This window comes from Triticum urartu, chromosome 6A (genome assembly GCF_056163025.1).
Source record: "Triticum urartu cultivar PI428250 chromosome 6A, HENAU_Tu73, whole genome shotgun sequence".
In the NCBI taxonomy this organism is placed as follows: Eukaryota; Viridiplantae; Streptophyta; class Magnoliopsida; order Poales; family Poaceae; genus Triticum; species Triticum urartu.
Window position 1 is genome coordinate 182,658,543 of NC_141878.1, and position 18,283 is coordinate 182,676,825.

The window sequence follows — 18,283 nt, forward strand, 5'->3', positions numbered from 1 at the left end:
CATCTCACGTGATGATAGGACATGGTTTAGTTGATATGGATCACGTGATCACTTAGATGATTAGAGAGATGTCTATCTAAGTGGGAGTTCTTAAGTAATTTGATTAATCGAACTTTACTTTATCATGAACTTAGTACCTGATAAGTATTTTGCATGTCTATGTTGTTGTAGATAGATGGCCCGTGATATTCTTCCATTGAATTTTAATGCATTCCTAGAGAAAGCAAAGTTGAAAGATGATGGTAGCAATTACACTACTGGGTCCGTAACTTGAGGATTATCCTCATTGCTGCACAGAAGAATTACGTCCTGGAAGTACCACTAGGTGTACCACCTGCGCCGGCAACTGCAGACATTGTGAATGCCTGGCAGTCGCGTGTTGATGACTACTCGATAGTTCAGTGTGCCATGCTTTACGGCTTAGAAGCGGGACTTCAATGACATTTTGAACGTCATGGAGCATATGAGATGTTCCAGGAGTTGAAGTTAATATTTCAAGCAAATTCCCGGATTGAGAGATATGAAGTCTCCAATAAGTTCTACAGCTGCAAGATGGAGGAGAATAGTTCTGTCAGTGAACATATACTCAGAATGTCTGGGTACCACAACCACTTGACTCAACTGGGAGTTAATCTTCCTGATGATAGTGTCATTGACAAAGTTCTTCAATCACTGTCACCAAGCTACAAGAGCTTCGTGATGAACTATAATATGCAAGGGATGGATAAGACGATTCCCGAGCTCTTCGCAATGCTAAAGGCTACGGAGGTAGAAATCAAGAATGAGCATCAAGTGTTGATGGTCAACAAGACCACTAGTTTCAAGAAAAGGGTAAAGGGAAGAAGGGGAACTTCAAGAAGAACAGCAAGTCGGTTGCTACTCAAGTGAAGAAACCCAAGTCTGGACCTAAGCCTGAGACTGAGTGCTTCTACTGCAAAGGAACTAGTCACTGGAAGCGGAACTGCCCCAAGTACTTGGCAGAGAAGAAGGATGGCAAAGTGAAAGGTATATTTGATACACATGTTATTGATGTGTACCTTACTGATGCTCGTAGTAGTGCCTGGGTATTTGATACTGGTTCAGTTGCTAATATTTGCAACTCAAAACAGGGGCTACGGATTAAGCGAAGATTGTCTAAGGACGAGGTGACGATGCGCATGGGAAATGGTTCCAAAGTCGATGTGATCATCGTCGGCACGCTACCTCTACATCTACCTTTGGGGTTAGTATTAGACCTAAATAATTGTTATTTGGTGCCAGCGTTGAGCATGAACATTATATCTGGATCTTGTTTGATGCGAGATGGTTATTCATTTAAATTAGAGAATAATGGTTGTTCTATTTATATGAGTAATATCTTTCATGGTCATGCACCCCTGATGAGTGGTCTATTTTTACTAAATCTTGATAGTAGTGATACACATGTTCATAGTATTGAAGCCAAAAGATGCAGAGTTGATAATGATAGTGCAACTTATTTGTGGCACTGCCGTTTAGGTCATATTGGTGTAAAGTGCATGAAGAAACGCCATTCTGATGGACTTCTGGAATCACTTGATTATGAATCACTTGGTGCTTGCGAACCATGCCTCATGGGCAAGATGACTAAAACTCCGTTCTCCGGAACAATGAAGCGAGCAACAGAGTTATTGGAAATCATACATACTGATGTATGTGGTCCAATGAACATTGAAGATCGCGGCGGATATCGTTATTTTCTCACCTTCACAGATGATTTAAGCAGATATGGGTATATCTACTTAACGAAACATAAGTCTGAAACATTTGAGAAGTTCAAAGAATTTCAGAGTGAAGTGGAAAATCATCGTAACAAGAAAATCAAGTTTCTATGATGTGATCGTGGAGGCGAATATTTGAGTTATGAGTTTGGAATTCTTTTGAAACAATGTGGAATAGTTTTGCAAATCACGCCACCTGGAACACCACAGCGTAATGGTGTGTCCGAACGTCGTAATCGTACTTTACTGGATATGGTGCGATCTATGATGTCTCTCACTGATTTACCGCTATCATTTTGGGGTTACGCTTTAGAGACAGCTGCATTCACGTTAAAGAGGGCACCATCTAAATCCGTTGAGACGACACCTTATGAACTGTGGTTTGGCAAGAAACCCAAGTTGTCGTTTCTTAATGTTTGGGGCTGCGATGCTTATGTGAAAAAGCTTCAACCTGATAAGCTCGAACCCAAATCGGAGAAATGTGTCTTCGTAGGATAACCAAAAGAGACTGTTGGGTACACCTTCTATCACAGATCCGAAGGCAAGCTATTCGTTGCTAAGAATGGATCCTTTCTAGAGAAGGAGTTTCTCTCGAAAGAAGTGAGTGGGAGGAAAGTAGAACTTGACGAGGTAATTGTACCTTCTCCCTTATTGGAAAGTAGTACATCACTGAAATCAGTTCCAGTGATTTCTACACCAGTAAGTGAGGAACCTAATGATGATGATCATGAAAGTTCTGATCAAGTTACTACCGAACCTCGTAGGTCAACCAGAGTAAGATCCGCACCAGAGTGGTATGGTAATCCTGTTCTGGAAGTCATGTTACTTCACCATGACGAACCTATGAACTATGAGGAAGTGATGATGAGCCCAAATTCCGCAAAATGGCTTGAGGCCATGAAATTTGAGATGGGATCCATGTATGAGAACAAAGTATGGACTTTGGTTGACTTGCCCGATGATCGGTAGGCCATAGAGAATAAATGGATCTTCATGAAGAAGGCTGATGCTGATGGTAAGCTTACTGTCTACAAAGCTCGACTTGTTGCAAAAGGTTTTCGACAAGTTCAAGGAGTTGACTACGATGAGACCTTCTCACCCGTAGCGATGCTTAAGTCCATCTGAATCATGTTAGCAATTGCCGCATTTTATGATTATGAAATTTGGAAAATGGATGTCAAAACTGCATTCCTTAATGGATACCCTAAAAAAGAGTTGTATATGATGCAACCAGAAGGTTTCGTCGATCCAAAAAGGTGCTAACAAAGTGTGCAAGCTCCAGCGATCCATTTATGGACTGGTGCAAGCCTCTCGGAGTTGGAATATATGCTTTGATAGTGCGATCAAAGCATATGGTTTTATACAGACTTTTGGAGAAGCCTGTATTTATAAGAAAGTGAGTGGGAGCTTTGTAGCATTTCTGATATTATATGTGGATGACATATTGTTGATCGAAAATGATACTGAATTTCTGAATAGCATAAAAGGATACTTGAATAAGAATTTTTCAATGAAAGACCTCTGTGAAGCTGCTTATATATTGGGCATGAAGATCCATACAGATAGATCAAGACACTTAATTGGACTTTCACAAAGCACATACCTTGATAAAGTTTTGAAGAAGTACAAAATGGATCAGGCAAAGAAAGGGTTCTTGCCTGTATTACAAGGTGTGAAGTTGAGTCAGTCTCAATGCCCGACCACTGCAGAAGATAGAGAGAAAATGAAAGGTGTTCCCTATGCTTCAGCCATAGGCTCTATCATGTATGAAATACCAGACCTGATATGTGCCTTGCTATAAGTTTAGCAGGGAGGTGCCAAAGTAATCCGGGAGTGGATCACTGGACAGCGGTCAAGAACATCCTGAAGTACCTGAAAAGGACTAAGGATATGTTTCTCGTATATGGAGGTGACAAAGAGCTCGTCGTAAATGGTTACATCGATGCAAGCTTTGACACTGATCCGAATGACTCTAAGTCACAAACCGGATACGTGTTTTTGTTAAATGGTGGAGCTGTCAGTTGGTGCAGTTCCAAGCAGAGCGTCGTGGCGGGATCTAAGTGTGAAGCGGAATACGTAGCTGCTTCAGAAGCAGCAAATGAAGGAGTCTGGATGAAGGAGTTCATATCCGATCTAGGTGTCATACCTAGTACATCGGGTCCAATGAAAATCTTGTGTGACAATATTGGAGCAAATGCCTTGGCAAAGGAATCCAGATTTCACAAAAGAACGAAGCACATCAAGAGACGCTTCAATTCCATCCGCGACCAAGTCAAGGAGGGAGACATAGAGATTTGCAAGATACATACGGATCTGAATGTTGCAGACCCATTGACTAAGCCTCTCTCACGAGAAAAACATGATCAGCACCAAGACTCCATGGGTGTTAGAATCATTACTGTATAATCTATATTATTGACTCTAGTGCAAGTGGGAGACTAAAGGAAATATGCCCTAGAGGCAATAATCAAGTTGTTATTTATATTTCCTTATATCATGATAAATGTTTATTATTCATGCTAGAATTGTATTAACCGGAAACTTAGTACATGTGTGAATACATAGACAAATAGAGTGTCACTAGTTTGCCTCTACTTGACTAGCTCATTGAATCAATGATGGTTATGTTTCCTAACCATAGATATGGGTTGTCATTTGATTAATGGGATCACATCATTAGAGAATGATGTGGTTGACTTGACCCATCCGTTAGCTTAGCACGATGATCGTTTAGTTTGTTGCTATTGCTTTCTCCATAACTATACATGTTCCTATGACTATGAGATCATGCAACTCCTGAATACCGGAGGAACACTTTGTGTGCTACCAAACGTCACAACGTAACTGGGTGATTATAAAGGTGCTCTACAGGTGTCTCCGATGGTGTTTGTTGAGTTGGCATGGATCAAGATTAGGATTTGTCACTCCGATTGTCGGAGAGGTATCTCTGGGCCCTCTCGGTAATGTACAACACAATAAGCCTTGCAAGCAATGTAGCTAATGAGTTAGTTACAGGATGTAGCATTATGGAACGAGTAAAGAGACTTGCCGGTAATGAGATTGAACTAGGTATTGACATACCGACGATCGAATCTCGGGCAAGTAACATACCGATGAGAGAGGGAACAACGTATACCATTATGAGGTTTGACCGATAAAGATCTTTTTAAATATGTAGGAGCCAATATGAGCATCCAGGTTCCGCTATTGGTTATTGACCGAAGACGAGTCTCGGTCATGTCTACATTGTTGGGGAAAATTTCCGTACGCACACACAGGATCATTGTGATGCATAGCAACGAGAGGGGAGAGTGTGTCCATGTACCCACGTAGACCGAAAGCGGAAGCATTAGCACAACGCGGTTGATGTAGTCGTACATCTTGACAATCCGACCGATCCAAGTACTGAACGCACGGCACCTCCGAGTTCAGCACACGTTCAGCTCGATGACGTCCCACGAACTCCGATCCAGCAGAGCTTCATGGGAGAGTTCTGTCAGCATAACGGTGTGATGACGGTGATGATGATGCTACCGATGCAGGGCTTCGCCTAAGCACCGCTGCTATATGATCGAGGTGGATTATGGTGGAGGGGGGCACCGCACACGGCTGGGAGAGATCAACGGATCAACTTGTGTGTCTAGAGGTGCCCCCGCCCCCGTATATAAAGGAGCAAGGGGGAGGCTGGCCGGCCCGTGTAGGCGCGCCAGGAGGAGTCCTCCTCCTAGTAGGAGTAGGACTCCCCTCTTTCCTACTCCTACTAGGAGGGGGAAAGGAAGGGGAGAGGGAGAAGGAAAGGGGGCGGCGCCCGCCTCTCCTAGTCCAATTCCGACCATAGGGGGAGGGGCGCATGGCCTGCCCTAGGCCAGCCCTCTCTCTCCACTAAGGCCCATAAGGCCCACTATTTCTCCCGGGAGTTCCGGTAACCCTCCGGCACTCCGGTTTTCTCCGAAACCACCCGGAACACTTCCAGTGTCCGAATATAGTCATCCAATATATCGATCGGTGACGATCGGTAATATGAGTTTATGTGTTTTGATGTACCGAAGGTAGTTCGTAGTCCCGGATATGATCACGAACATGACGAGGAGTCTCGAAATGGTCGAGACATAAAGATCGATATATTGAATGACTATGTTTGAACTTCGGAAGGGTTCCGGGCAAGTTCAGACAAATACTGGAGTACCGGGGGTTACCAGAACCCCCCGGGGAGTGTAATGGGCCTATTGGGCCTTAGTGGAGAAGAGGAGGGTGGCCAGGGCAGGCCGCGTGCCCCCTCCCCCTCTAGTCCGAATTGGACAAAGAGGGGGCGCCCCCCCCCCATTCCTTCCCCCTCTCTTCTGCTTCCCTGTCTCCTACTCCTACTCTTGGAAGGGTTGGAGTCCTACTCCCGATGGGAGTAGGACTCCCCTTGGGGCGCGCCTAGGAGGGCCAGCCTCTCCCCCTCCTCCACTCCTTTATATATGGGGGAGGGGGCACCCCATAGACACACAAGTTGATCATTGATATTTTAGCCGTGTGCGGTGCCCCCCTCCACCATAATCCACCTCGGTCATATCGTAGCAGTGCTTAGGCGAAGCCCTATGTCGGTAGCTTCATCAACACTGTCATCACGCCCTCGTGCTAACGGAACTCTCCCTCGATGCTCTACTGGATCGTGAGTTCGTGGGACGTCACCAAGCTGAACGTGTGCAAATCGTGGAGGTGCCGTACATTCGGTACTAAGATCAGTCGATCGTGAAGATGTACGACTACATCAACCGCGTTGTCATAACGCTTCCACTTACAGTCTACGAGGGTACATAGACGATACTCTCCTTTCTTGTTGCTATGCATCACCATGATCTTGCGTGTGCGTAGGAAACTTTTGAAATTACTGCGTTCCCCAACAACCATAGCCTCTCCGATGATGTGTGAGTAGTTTACCACAGACCTTCGGGTCCATAGTCATTAGCTAGATGACTTCTTCTCTCTCTTTGGATCTCAATACAATGTTCTCCTCGATCTTCTGGGAGATCTATTCGATGTAACTCTTTTTGCGGTGTGTTTGTCAAGATCCGATGAATTGTGGGTTTATGATCAAGTTTATCTATGAACAATATTTGATTTTCTCTGAAATCTTTTATGTATGATTGGTTATCTTTGCAAGTCTCTTCGAATTATTAGTTTGGTTTGGCCTACTAGATTGATCTTTCTTGCAATGGGAGAAGTGCTTAGCTTTGGGTTCAATCTTGTGGTGTCCTTTCCTAGTGACAGCAAGGACAACAAAGCACATATTGTATTGTTGCCATTGAGGATAAAAAGATGGGGTTTATATCATATTGCTTGAGTTTATCCTTCTACATCATGTCATCTTGCCTAATGTGTTACTCTGTTCTTATGAACTTAATACTCTAGATGCATGTTGAATAACAGTCGATGTGTGGAGTAATAGTAGTAGATGCAGAATCGTTTCGGTCTACTTGTCGCGGATGTGACATTCCTAGATATTCTCATAATTATGCACTTTTCTATCAATTGCTCAACAGTAATTTGTTCACCCACCGTAATACTTATGCTATCTTGAGAGAAGCCACAAGTGAAACCTATGGCCCCAGGTCTATCTTTTATCATATAAGTTTCCAATCTATTTTACTTCGCAATATTTACTTTACTATCTATATCATAAAAATACCAAAAATATTTATCTTATTATATCTATCAGATCTCACTCTAGTAAGTGACTGTGAAGGGATTGACAACCCCTTTATCGCATTGGTTGCGAGGATCTTATTTGTTTGTGTAGGTACGAGGGACTTGCGTGTAGTCTCCTACTAGATTGATACCTTGGTTCTCAAAAACTGAGGGAAATACTTACGCTACTTTGTTGCATCACCCTTTCCTCTTCAAGGGAAAACCAACGCAGTGCTCGGGAGGTAGCAAGAAGGAAATCCAGCGCCATTGCCGGGGAGATCTACGCACAAGTCAAGACATACCAAGTACCCATCACAAACTATTTTCCCTCGCATTACATTATTTGCCATTTGCCTATCGTTTTCCTCTCCCCCACTTCACCCTTGCCGTTTTATTCGCCCTCTTTTTCCGTTCGCCTCTTTTTCGCTTGCTTCTTGTTTCATCGTGTTTCGTCATGGCTAGTCCCTTATCTACCCCTTTGTCTCCCGAGTTTGAAGTTCTTCACTTCAAACAAATACAAGGAGAAAATTTAAAAGATGCTTGATTTAGGATGATGGAATCTTATCGTAATTGCACCTTAGAGGTGAATTTTAGAATTTTACTTCGCGATTTTTATGTTGGGCTAAATATGTCGCATAGACAACTCTTGGATTGCGTTGCCAAAGGAAATTTTATTGAAATTGATCCCAGTATTGCACATGAAATTATAGAGGGAATAGTGGGCGAACTACCTCAACAAAAGGGGTCACATCATACCCAGGAAGAGACACAAGTATTTGAGAAGATTTGTGAAGTAACGAAAATTTTACAAAAGTCTCTTGAACCTCTTAAGAGTGTTAGCGGAAACCTTCACCGCATGAATATGTTGATTACCCTTTGCAATAAGCGGTTGGATTCTTTAGATCTAAAAATTTCCGAATATGAAGGGAAACGTAAAGAACCTCCCGGATTCGAGCACGACTCTGCTAAAAAATTTAAAACCAAAGATGATAATGTCAGATTTTGGGCTCCGCAAAACCCTTAAGATTTGAACACAGGGGCGTGAAGAAGATCTCTCCCACTACACGTCTACCTAGCGCCTCGCTCTTCTCCTAGTGGTGGGAATGGAATGCGAGCAAGCAAACGAGTAGAGCACACAAGAGTTTACCTAGGTTCAGGCCACCTTGCGGTGTAAAACCCTACGTCCTGCTTTAGTGGATTGGCCTCGCGAGGGCTCGAGTATGAACAAGTACAGTGGTTTCCTGAGCTCAGGAGGCGAGCTCAAGAAGGTTGAGGAGGCGGATGTTCTTGCTCCTTTGCTGGGCTAAGTCCCAATGGGTCGATCCCCCTCTATGATGGAACCCTAGCTACTTATATAGGCGGCCTGGGTCCTCTTCCCCCGAAATGTTTAGGCGGGAAGGGAATCCCACAACGGCCATTTGAGCAGGAACACAAGGACGCTCCTATCCTGACAAAAGGTGGTCTTCGCCTGCAAAGAGGGCAGGCGATGACGCGGTGGTGGGCTCGGTGATGACATCCTTCCTGCCGTCCTTGCGGTCTTCGGTCTTGTTGCACCGAAGGGGAAACCTTTGTCTCGTCCCTCGGGAACCTGCGCCTGTGCGGCCTCCTTTGCACCGATATGGAAACTACGCCCGCTGGCGCGCGCTGGCGCCCGCTGGCATGGTTCGTCATGGCTTGCGTCACTGCCTCCTCTCGAGGCAGCCCTTTCCTTGAGATCTCCGCCCTCCCGAAGCAGCCTAGCCGAGGCCACTCTAGGGAGAGGTCTTTGTCGCGCCTCCGGAGCATCCTAGGTGAGGCTGCTCCCTGAGGAGGTCTTGGTCGTTCTCCTCGCGAGGGTCTTGAGCAGCTGGCTGATCAGCTGGGCCCTACCGGGCCATACCAGGAACGCGACGTGGGCTGCAGACAGGCAAGTCTGGGTACCCTGGTTCCCAGTACGCCGATAGTAGCCCCCGGGCCCAAGGCGCGCGCAGAGTTGGCTTCTGGGCGAAGCCTAGTCGAGGACGAAGCGCCACGGGCCCCAAAGACTGCGGGCCAGGCTGGCGCGTGATGGTTGGATGGGACGTGGCGACTCCACTCCCCACGCAACCTTGGTAACCGTGTGATTAGACGACTCCCTAGCGCGGGCGACGCGGCCATCATGGCCATGACCAAGCGATGGTTGGCCTTCCTCACCCTATAAATGAGGCCCGGGGAGGAAGCCCCCAGGCCATCTTCAAGCCAGCGCCACCATCCTCTCTCCTTCCCTTGTTCCCCTTCGCCCCAAGATTTCCATGGCGCCGCTGAGGAAGTCCTCCGCCGCAGAGAGGGGCAAGGGTGTGAAGGAGCTGGTCTCGCCGCCGCTGAAGAGGGGCCGCGGGCGTCCTCGCAAGCATGCCGCCACGGCCGTGACGGTTCCTCGGGGAAGCGGGCGCGGCTTCTCGGGCTCCGACGGGGTCGCAGGCAAGAGGCGTGGAGCCTCTCCTCTTGATGGGGCCGGCCGTGGCCGCGGTGGCGCAGGGGGGCGACCGGCGCCCAACCGTCCCCCGCGCCGGCAACTCCACTCCTCCGATGCGGCCTCCGAATTCGTGATGTGGGTGGAGAAACCTGACAGCATGTGGCTCCGGCTTCCCCGCTGGTTCCGCGCCGAACTGCCGGAAGAAGGGCCCAACGGGTGATGTAGCAGAGCCTTCTGGGTGGGGGTCGAGGTCCTTGCTTTAGGCTACGTGTTCCTTGGTCCTGGCTGGCAATCCTTCGCCCGTGCGCGCCGGCTGCAGGGGAAGTGCACCCTCCACTTCAAGTACGACGGGGTGTCGTCACTGCTCGTCAAGGCCTTCTCGGAGGGAGGAAGGCGCCTTGGGTGTTGCCCAGAGGTGGACGACGACGAGGAGGGTGGCGATGGTGTCCTGAGGGGCAGCTCTTCCTCTGAAGACGAGCTCGGCCTCGGCAGGCTCCGTGGGTCCCCCCCTATGGCAGCAGCAGCTCCTCCAGCAGCGGCGGCTACCATGGGCGGCCGCTCCGCCACGACCGGCTCGCCGAGGAGGAGGGGCCCTCGCGCCGCCATTCTTCGGTGAAGCGCGAGGAGTAGGGCTCCGACTTGGTTGAGGTGATGACTACGCCGATCCACGAGCTCCGAACCTGCCTGGCCCTTGTTTTAGATTTTCTTCATTTCCTTCCTGTATTTAGTTTAAGCTGCCTCGGGTGGGCGTGTAATGAACAATTGCATGTATGCATGAAATGGAAGCCTGCTGTTATTTTCGTTCTGGATGAAATTACTTAGCATGTGTACTGCGCTTGTCGTGAGACGAAGTCCTGAGGCGGGTGGCCTCCTGATGTCACGAGCCCCCGGGCGAGTTATGAGGACCGCCGGGCTTGGAGCCCCCGAGCGTAGGTGAGCCTTGGTGAGTTGAGGAGGGCTCGCACCCTTGAGATCACTTGAGAGCGCGGAGCGAGTACTGATATGCCAAGGCCTAAGCAGGCTTGGCGAAGTAAGTCATGAGGGCTGAAGAGCCTGACGCCAGAGCCTGAGCAGGCTTGGCAAGGTGAGGTCGTGAGGTCATGGTAACCGAGAGCTGAGACCGGCTGTATCCCAGCCCCCACGCGCCAGGCGCGCGAGGGAGGATAAGCGGCGCAGCCCGGCCCGAAGAACTGAACTTGAGAGCGGCGCGAGAAAAACGAGAGAAACCAGAGCAAACCGCAATAAACTCGGAAAACTTCATAGCATGGGGTAGAGGAAGGGCTGACAGCCAAGGAAGTAGAAAAGGCTGACAGGCAAACACCAAGGCGAAAAAAGGAAAAAGGTCGCATCCAAACCCTAGCTACGTCTTCTTCCCAGCGCGGAGCTAAGGACTGCCACTGGGACGTGGGTGGGAGCCCGATCTGAGGGCCCGTAGGCAACGCATAGGAGACTCCGAGGCGTGTACAGCCCCAACTCATTATTACGTGAGAGTGTCACGAGTGGAGACCTTCACGGGCACGGAGCCTTGATTGTCTTCACGGGCACGGAGCCTTGATTGTGGATAGAACCTCTTGAGGTGCTGAATGTTCCAGGAATTCTGGATGACTATCCCATCCTGCGTCTCCAGGCGCACAGGGCCAGGCCTAGAGACACGGGCGATTCTGAACGGGCCCTCCCACATAGGCGAGAGCTTGTGTAGCCCTTCCCTGGAGAGGACCCACCTCAGGACCAAGTCACCAACTTCCAATGTTCTCGAGCGGATGTTGCGGCATTGATACCGCCGCAGTGCCTGCTGATATCGCGCTGCCCTGAGCGCAGCTCGGCGGCGGCCCTCTTTGCTGAGCACGAGGTCCATCCGCCAGGCGGCGTCCTGGCGTTCCTCATCGAAAGCCAAGACCCGTGGGGAGCGACGCTTGACCTCGTGAGGGAGGACCGCCTCCGCACCATAAATGAGAAAGAACGGGGTTTCTCCCGTAGGTTTGGTTGCAGTGGTGCGGATTGACCACAACACGGACTGGAGCTCATCGATCCAGCCCATGCCGCAGGCCTCGGGCTTTTTCTTGAAGTTGCGCGTCTTGAGGCGGCGCAGGACCTCTGCGTTGGTGCGTTCGGCCTGCCCATTGCTCCTGGGGTGGGCCACTGAGGTGTAGCAGATCTGCATTCCAAGGTTAGCACAATATGATCTGAAGAGATTGCTCGTGAACTGCGAACCGTTATCCGTGATGATGCGGTTGGGGACGCCGAAGCAGGTAACGAGGCCCTTGATGAACTTGACGGCCGATCCTGCGGGAATCGTGCGCACCGGCTCCACCTTGGCCCACTTGGTGAACTTGTCGATGGCGACATAGAGGAAACGGTAGCCCCCTGCCGCTCAGGGGAACGGTCCCAGGATGTCCAGCCCCCAGACCGCGAAGGGCCAGGAGAGCGGGATGGTCTGAAGATCTTGCGCTGGCTGATGGATTTGCTTGGCGTGGAACTGGCATGCCTCGCAGGCTCTCATGAGCTCCGTGGCGTCATCCAATGTTGTGGGCCAGTAGAAGCCGCTGCGAAAGACCTTGCCCACGAGGGTGCGGGACAACGAATGATGGCCGCAATCCCCTCTGTGGATGTCATCCAGCAGCTCTTATCCTTGCCTCCTCGAGATGGATTTTAGCGAGACGCCATTAGGGCGCCTCCTGTAGAGCTCACCATCTTGGATGCAGTAGGCTGAGGCCTGCCGAGCCACACGTTCCGCGCCTTCCTCCTTCTTCGGCAAGGTGTCGCGCAGTAGGTATGCCTTGAGTTCCTCAGTCCAGCAATATTCCTCAGGTTCAGCGGCGAGCAGCAGGCGGGCTCTGGAGGGCGGTCCACAGGGTGGTGCGCTGACCTCGGGAGCCGCTGGCAGCCCCTCATGCGTGGATGCCGGCTCCGGAGTAGGTGGCGCTGCCGATGGCCTGAGCAAGTGCTCCTCGAAGACACCTGGTTCCTGCGGCTCTCGTCGGGAGGCCCGCTAGGCGATGTTGTCTGCTTCCTTATTTGTGCCCCTCGGCACGTGTTGCAGCTCCAGTCCTTGGAACCGCTTCTCCATCTTGTGCACCTCCTCCAGATACGCTTCCATGTGTTCGTCCTTGGGTTTGTACTCTTTGTTAGAGAAGTTGACGAGGAGCTGCGAGTCGCCTTTGATGGTGAGACGCTTCACCCCTAGTACGGTCGCGGCCTTGAGCCCGGCGATTAGGCCCTCGTACTCCGCGATGTTGTTGGAGACCTTTTCGCCATGCTGGAAGCAAAGTTGCACAGCGTAGTGGAGCTTGTCCTGAGTGGGTGATACCAGCACGGTGCCAGCCCCCGTGCCGAGGCACGAGAAGGCACCATCAAAATATACCACCCATCCATCTGGAGTTTCGTCGCCCGGGGCCAGCGAGCGGTCCTCGCCAGCCCCCTGGTCCGGAGCGTCAGTCCACTATGCCACGAAATCTGCCAGCACTGCCCCCTTGATGACCCGTGTGGTGCTGAACTCCAGTTGGAACGCCTGGAGCTCGATGTTCCACTCAGCAACCCTCCCGACGATGTTCGGGCCCCGGAGTACCTTCTCCAGGGGGTAGGCTGAGACGACCTTGATGGGATGGCCTTGAAAATAGTGGCGCAGCTTCCTGGAAGCAACGAGGAGCGCCAGCAGCAGCTTCTGGGGCATGGGGTAGCGCGAGCGAGCGTCGCGGAGCACAGTGTTGACGAAGTATACGGGATGCTCCACGAGGGTTGGTGATGGATCCTCAGGCGCTTCTGATGACTCAGGAGCTCTACATAGGCCGGCGGGGACGCCAGACGTTGCGGCCGTGTCGGCTCTGGAGGTCGTGTCGTGGGGCAGCGGAGTTCCGGAGGGCATCGGGTCGTTCCGCGAGCTCTGGCCCCTGAACCTTTCCTCTCGTGCCACTACCAGCGCCGCGCTGGCGGAGTGAGGCATAGTGGCGAGATAAAGGATCAAGGGCTCCTGAGGCCTTGGCGCCACCATAACCGGCGGGCTGGTGAGGTACTTCTTGAGATCTTGGAAGGCAGCGTCGGCCTCCCGAGTCCACTCAAAAGGCCCCTTCCTCTTCATGAGCTTGAAGAAGGGGAGGGCGCGCTCACCGAGCTTCGAGATGAAATGCCCCAAAGACGTCACACGTCCCGCAAGTTTCTACATTTGCTTCAGGGTTGTGGGCGGCTTCATTCTCTCGATGGCTTTGACCTTCTCCGGGTCTTCAATGCCCCGGTGCGAGACCAGGAATCCCAGCAGCTTGCCCGAGGGGACCCCAAACACACATTTTTCCGGGTTGAGGCACAAGTTCACCTTGCGCAAGTTGGCGAACGTTTCCTCCAAGTCCTCGACAAGGGTCTTGGCCTCCTTGGACTTGACCACGATGTCGTTGACGTAGGCCTCTACGTTCCTCCCGAGCTGAGGGCCGAGGGTGCTGTGCATCAGCCGCTGGAAGGTGGCGCCTGCGTTCCTCAGCCCGAAGGGCATGCATATGTAGCAATAGGTCCCGCATGGGGTCAGGAATGACGTCTTCTCTATGTCTTGTACTGCCATTTTGATCTGGTGGTAGCCCGAGAAGGCGTCGAGGAAGCACAGCAGGTCGCACTCGGCCGTTGAGTCCACGATCTGGTCGATGCGAGGGAGAGGGAACGGGTCCTGAGGGTAGAACTTATTGAGGCTCGTGAAGTCAACGCACATGCGCTCTTTGCCGCCTTTCTTCGGGACGATGACGGGGTTGGCCAACCATTCAGGGTGGCGCACCTCCCGGATAACGCCTGCTTCTTCCAGCTTTCGGGTCTCTTGGACGATGAAGGCCTACTTCTCCGGAGCCTGCCACCACGCCTTTTGCTTGATAGGTCGTGCGTTCGGGCACACCGTGAGGTGGTGTTCAATGACGTGCCTAGGCACCCCGACCAGGTCGGTCGCCTTCCATGCGAACACGTCCTTGTTCGCCCTGAGGAAGGCCACCAACGCCTCCTCTTGCTCTGGAAGCAGGCCCGCGCCGATGGTGAAAGTGGAGCTCGCATCTCCCTCATCGACGGGTACCTGCTTGGTCTCGGCGCGATCCTGAGAGAAGAGCTGTTTCTTTTGGCTGGAGCGGCTACGGCGGCCTCCGGAGCCTCCTCTGCACTTGGGCGAGCCACGGCAGCGGCTCGATAAGCGTGCTCGAGGACCTGAAGGGCGGCCTTGGTGTCTCCTTTGATGGTGGTGGTGCCACTGCTCCCGGGCATCTTGGCGATGTTGTAGCCCGGGTGAGACACCGCCATGAACTTGGCCAGGGCCGGGAAGCCGAGGATGGCATTGTAGGGCAGGTGGATAGGCGCGACGTCGAAGTCGATGAGCTCGGTCCGGTAATTGGCGTGCGTCTCGAAGGTGACAGGGAGGCGGACCCGCCCGAGCGGGACGGCTGAGCCCGCGACACCCGAGAAGGGTTTCGTGGGGAGGAGCTGCCCGTAGGCCACCGGTAGACGACCAAAGGCCTCCATAGAGAGGATGCTGAGCCCGGCGCCACCGTTGACGAGGGTCCTTGTGACGGCCACCCCACAGATGGTGGGGGTACATACTGTGGGGAGGAAGCATGTGCCGGTTGTAGCTCTGGTGCGGTCGCCGAGGCCGAAGACGATGATGTGCCCCTGCGCGTCTAGCCCCCGCGGGGCCTCTTGCGGCCAAGCAGCAGCCCCCAGCCGTCGAAGGTGTGATTTGGCGTGATGGGCCGATGCCGGCGCCTGGGATCCTCCGATGATGCAGGCGACCCCGCGGTACGGTGGCGCTCCGCCGGCAGTGTCCAGCGGCTCCCTGAGGCGATCCACCCAAGCGTCAAGCCCCGCCGCAGGCGGCCGATGTCATAGCATCTCCTGGGCCGTTAGAAGCGCCGCCGGCGAGACCAGGGGAAGCGGGAGTAGCGTAGCGGGCTGCTCCCCAGTGGTCGGGCCGGCGATGGGGTCGTCGACGTGGAGGACGAAGCGCCCGTGAGCGACGCGGTCCGCCAATGCCACCCGGGAAACGGGAATGGCTCCAGCCTCCACGCGGATGCAGCAGGCAGGTGTTGCCATGGCGACGCAGGGCAGAAGAAGGAAGGCGAGGTCTTCGGAGAGGCAAGATTTCGACACGCCCCCTACTTGGCGCGCCAAATGTCGGATTTCGGGCTCCGCAAAACCCTTAAGATTCGAACACAGGGGCGTGACGAAGATCTCTCCCACTACACATCTACCTAGCGCCTCGCTCTTCTCCTGGTGGTGTGAATGGAATGCAAGCAAGCAAACGAGTAGAGCACACAAGAGTTTACCCAGGTTCAGGCCACCTTGCGGTGTAAAACCCTACGTCCTGCTTTAGTGGATTGGCCTCGCGAGGGCTCGAGTATGAACAAGTACAGTGGTTTCCTGAGCTCAGGAGGCGAGCTCAAGGAGGTCGAGGAGGCGGACGTTCTTGCTCTATGATGGAACCCTAGCTACTTATATAGGCGGCCTGGGTCCTCTTCCCCTAAAATGTTTAGGCGGGAAGGGAATCCCACAACGGCCATTTGAGCGGGAACACAAGGACGCTCCTATCCTAACAAAAGGTGGTCTTCGCCTGCAAAGAGGGCAGGCGATGACGCGGTGGTGGGCTCGGTGATGACATCCTTCCTGCCGTCCTTGCGGTCTTCGGTCTTGTTGCACCAAAGGGGAAACCTTTGTCTCGTCCCTCGGGAACCTGCGCCTGTGCGGCCTCCTTTGCACCGATATGGAAACTGCGCCCGCTGGCGCGCGCTGGCGCCCACTGGCATGGTTCGTCATGGCTTGCATCACTGCCTCCTCTCGAGGCAGCCCTTGCCTTGAGATCTCCGCCCTCCCGAAGCAGCCTAGCCGAGGCCACTCTAGGGAGAGGTCTTGGTCGCGCCTCCGGAGCATCCTAGGTGAGGCTGCTCCCTGAGGAGGTCTTGGTCGTTCTCCTCGCGAGGGCTGGCCCCCTCGCGAAGGTCTTGAGCAGCTGGCCGATCAGCTGGGCCCTACCAGGCCGTACCAGGAACGCGACGTGGGCTGTAGACAGGCAAGTCTGGGTACCCTGGTTCCCAGTACGCCGACAGATAATACCTAGATCTATTTTTGCTTTTATGCCTAGCTAGGGGCGTTAAACGATAGCGCATGTTCGGAGGCAACCCAATTTTATTTTTGTTTCTAGCTTTTGGTTCTATTTAGTAATAAATAATTCATCTAGCCTCTGTTCAGATGTGGTTTTATGCTTTTAATTAGTGTTTGTGCCAAGTAGAACCTTTGGGAAGACTTGGGGGAAGTTTTAGCGATCTTACTGTAAAAAACAGAAACTTTAGTGCTGACGAGATTTGCTGCCTTTTTTACTGGAGAGCGCGATTAGGTTGATTATTTTTAAAGATGATTAATAGACAAATTACTCACGTCCACCAATTTATTTCAGAATTTTGGGGGTTACAGAAGTATTCGAAACCTACAGATTACTACAGACTGTTCTGTTTTTGACAGATTCTATTTTTCGTGTGTTGTTTTCTTACTTTAATGCATCTATGGCTAGTATCGGAGGGTGTGAACAATAGAGAAGTTGGAATACAGTAGGTTTAAAACCAATATAAATAAATAATGAGTTCATTACAGTACCTTAAGTGGTGGTTTGTTTTCTTATACTAACGGAGCTCATGAGATTTTCTGTTGAGTTTTGTGTTGTGAAGTTTTCAAGTTTGGGGTAAAGATTAAATGGATTATGGAATAAGGAATGGCAAGAGCCTAATCTTGGGGATTTCCAAGGAACCCCAAGGTAAAATTCAAGTACAACCAAAAGCCTAAGCTTGGGGATGCCCCGGAAGGCATCCCCTCTTTCGTCTTCTTCCATCGGTAACTTTACTTGAGGCTATATTTTTATTCACCACATGATATGTGTTTTGCTTGGAGCGTCTTGTATGATTTGAGTCTTTGCTTTTTAGTTTACCACAATCATCCTTGCTGTACACACCTTTTGGGAGAGACACACATGAATTGGAATTTATTAGAACACTCTATGTCCTTCACTTATATCTTTTGAGCTAGACAATTTTGCTCTAGTGCTTCACTTATATCTTTTAGAGCACGGTGGTGGTTTTATTTAGTAGAAATTATTGATCTCTCATGCTTCACTTATATTATTTTGAGAGTCCTTTATAACAGCATGGTAATTTTCTTTGGTTATAAAATTAGTCTTAATATGATAGGCATCCAAGACGGGTATAATAAAAACTATCATAGAAAGTGCATTGAATACTATGAGAAGTTTGATACTTGATAATTGTTTTGAGATATGAGGATGGTGATATTAAAGTTGTGCTAGTTGAGTAGTTGTGAATTTGATAAATACTTGTGTTGAAGATTGCAAGTCCCGTAGCATGCACGTATGGTAACCGTTGTGTAACAAATTTGAAACATGAGGTGTTCTTTGATTGTCTTCCTTATGAGTGGCGGTCGG

General features: G+C 51.0%; 2 protein-coding genes across 2 annotated transcripts; both read right to left on the reverse strand.

The window, feature by feature from the left end:
• Positions 1-11,326: 11,326 nt before the first annotated feature.
• On the reverse strand, positions 11,327-12,007 carry LOC147964667 (uncharacterized). The gene has a single exon (XM_087530096.1). It carries the CDS (start codon positions 12,005-12,007, stop codon positions 11,327-11,329), a length of 681 nt encoding a protein of 226 aa, XP_087386222.1.
• Positions 12,008-12,835: 828 nt separating this feature from the next.
• Positions 12,836-13,921, reverse strand: LOC147964668 (uncharacterized). Its single transcript, XM_087530098.1, has 2 exons — positions 13,310-13,921; positions 12,836-13,264 (listed from the first exon to the last, which is right to left on the reverse strand). The coding sequence occupies exons 1-2, from the start codon at positions 13,919-13,921 to the stop codon at positions 12,836-12,838; spliced, it is 1,041 nt and encodes a 346-aa protein (XP_087386224.1).
• Positions 13,922-18,283: the final 4,362 nt, after the last annotated feature.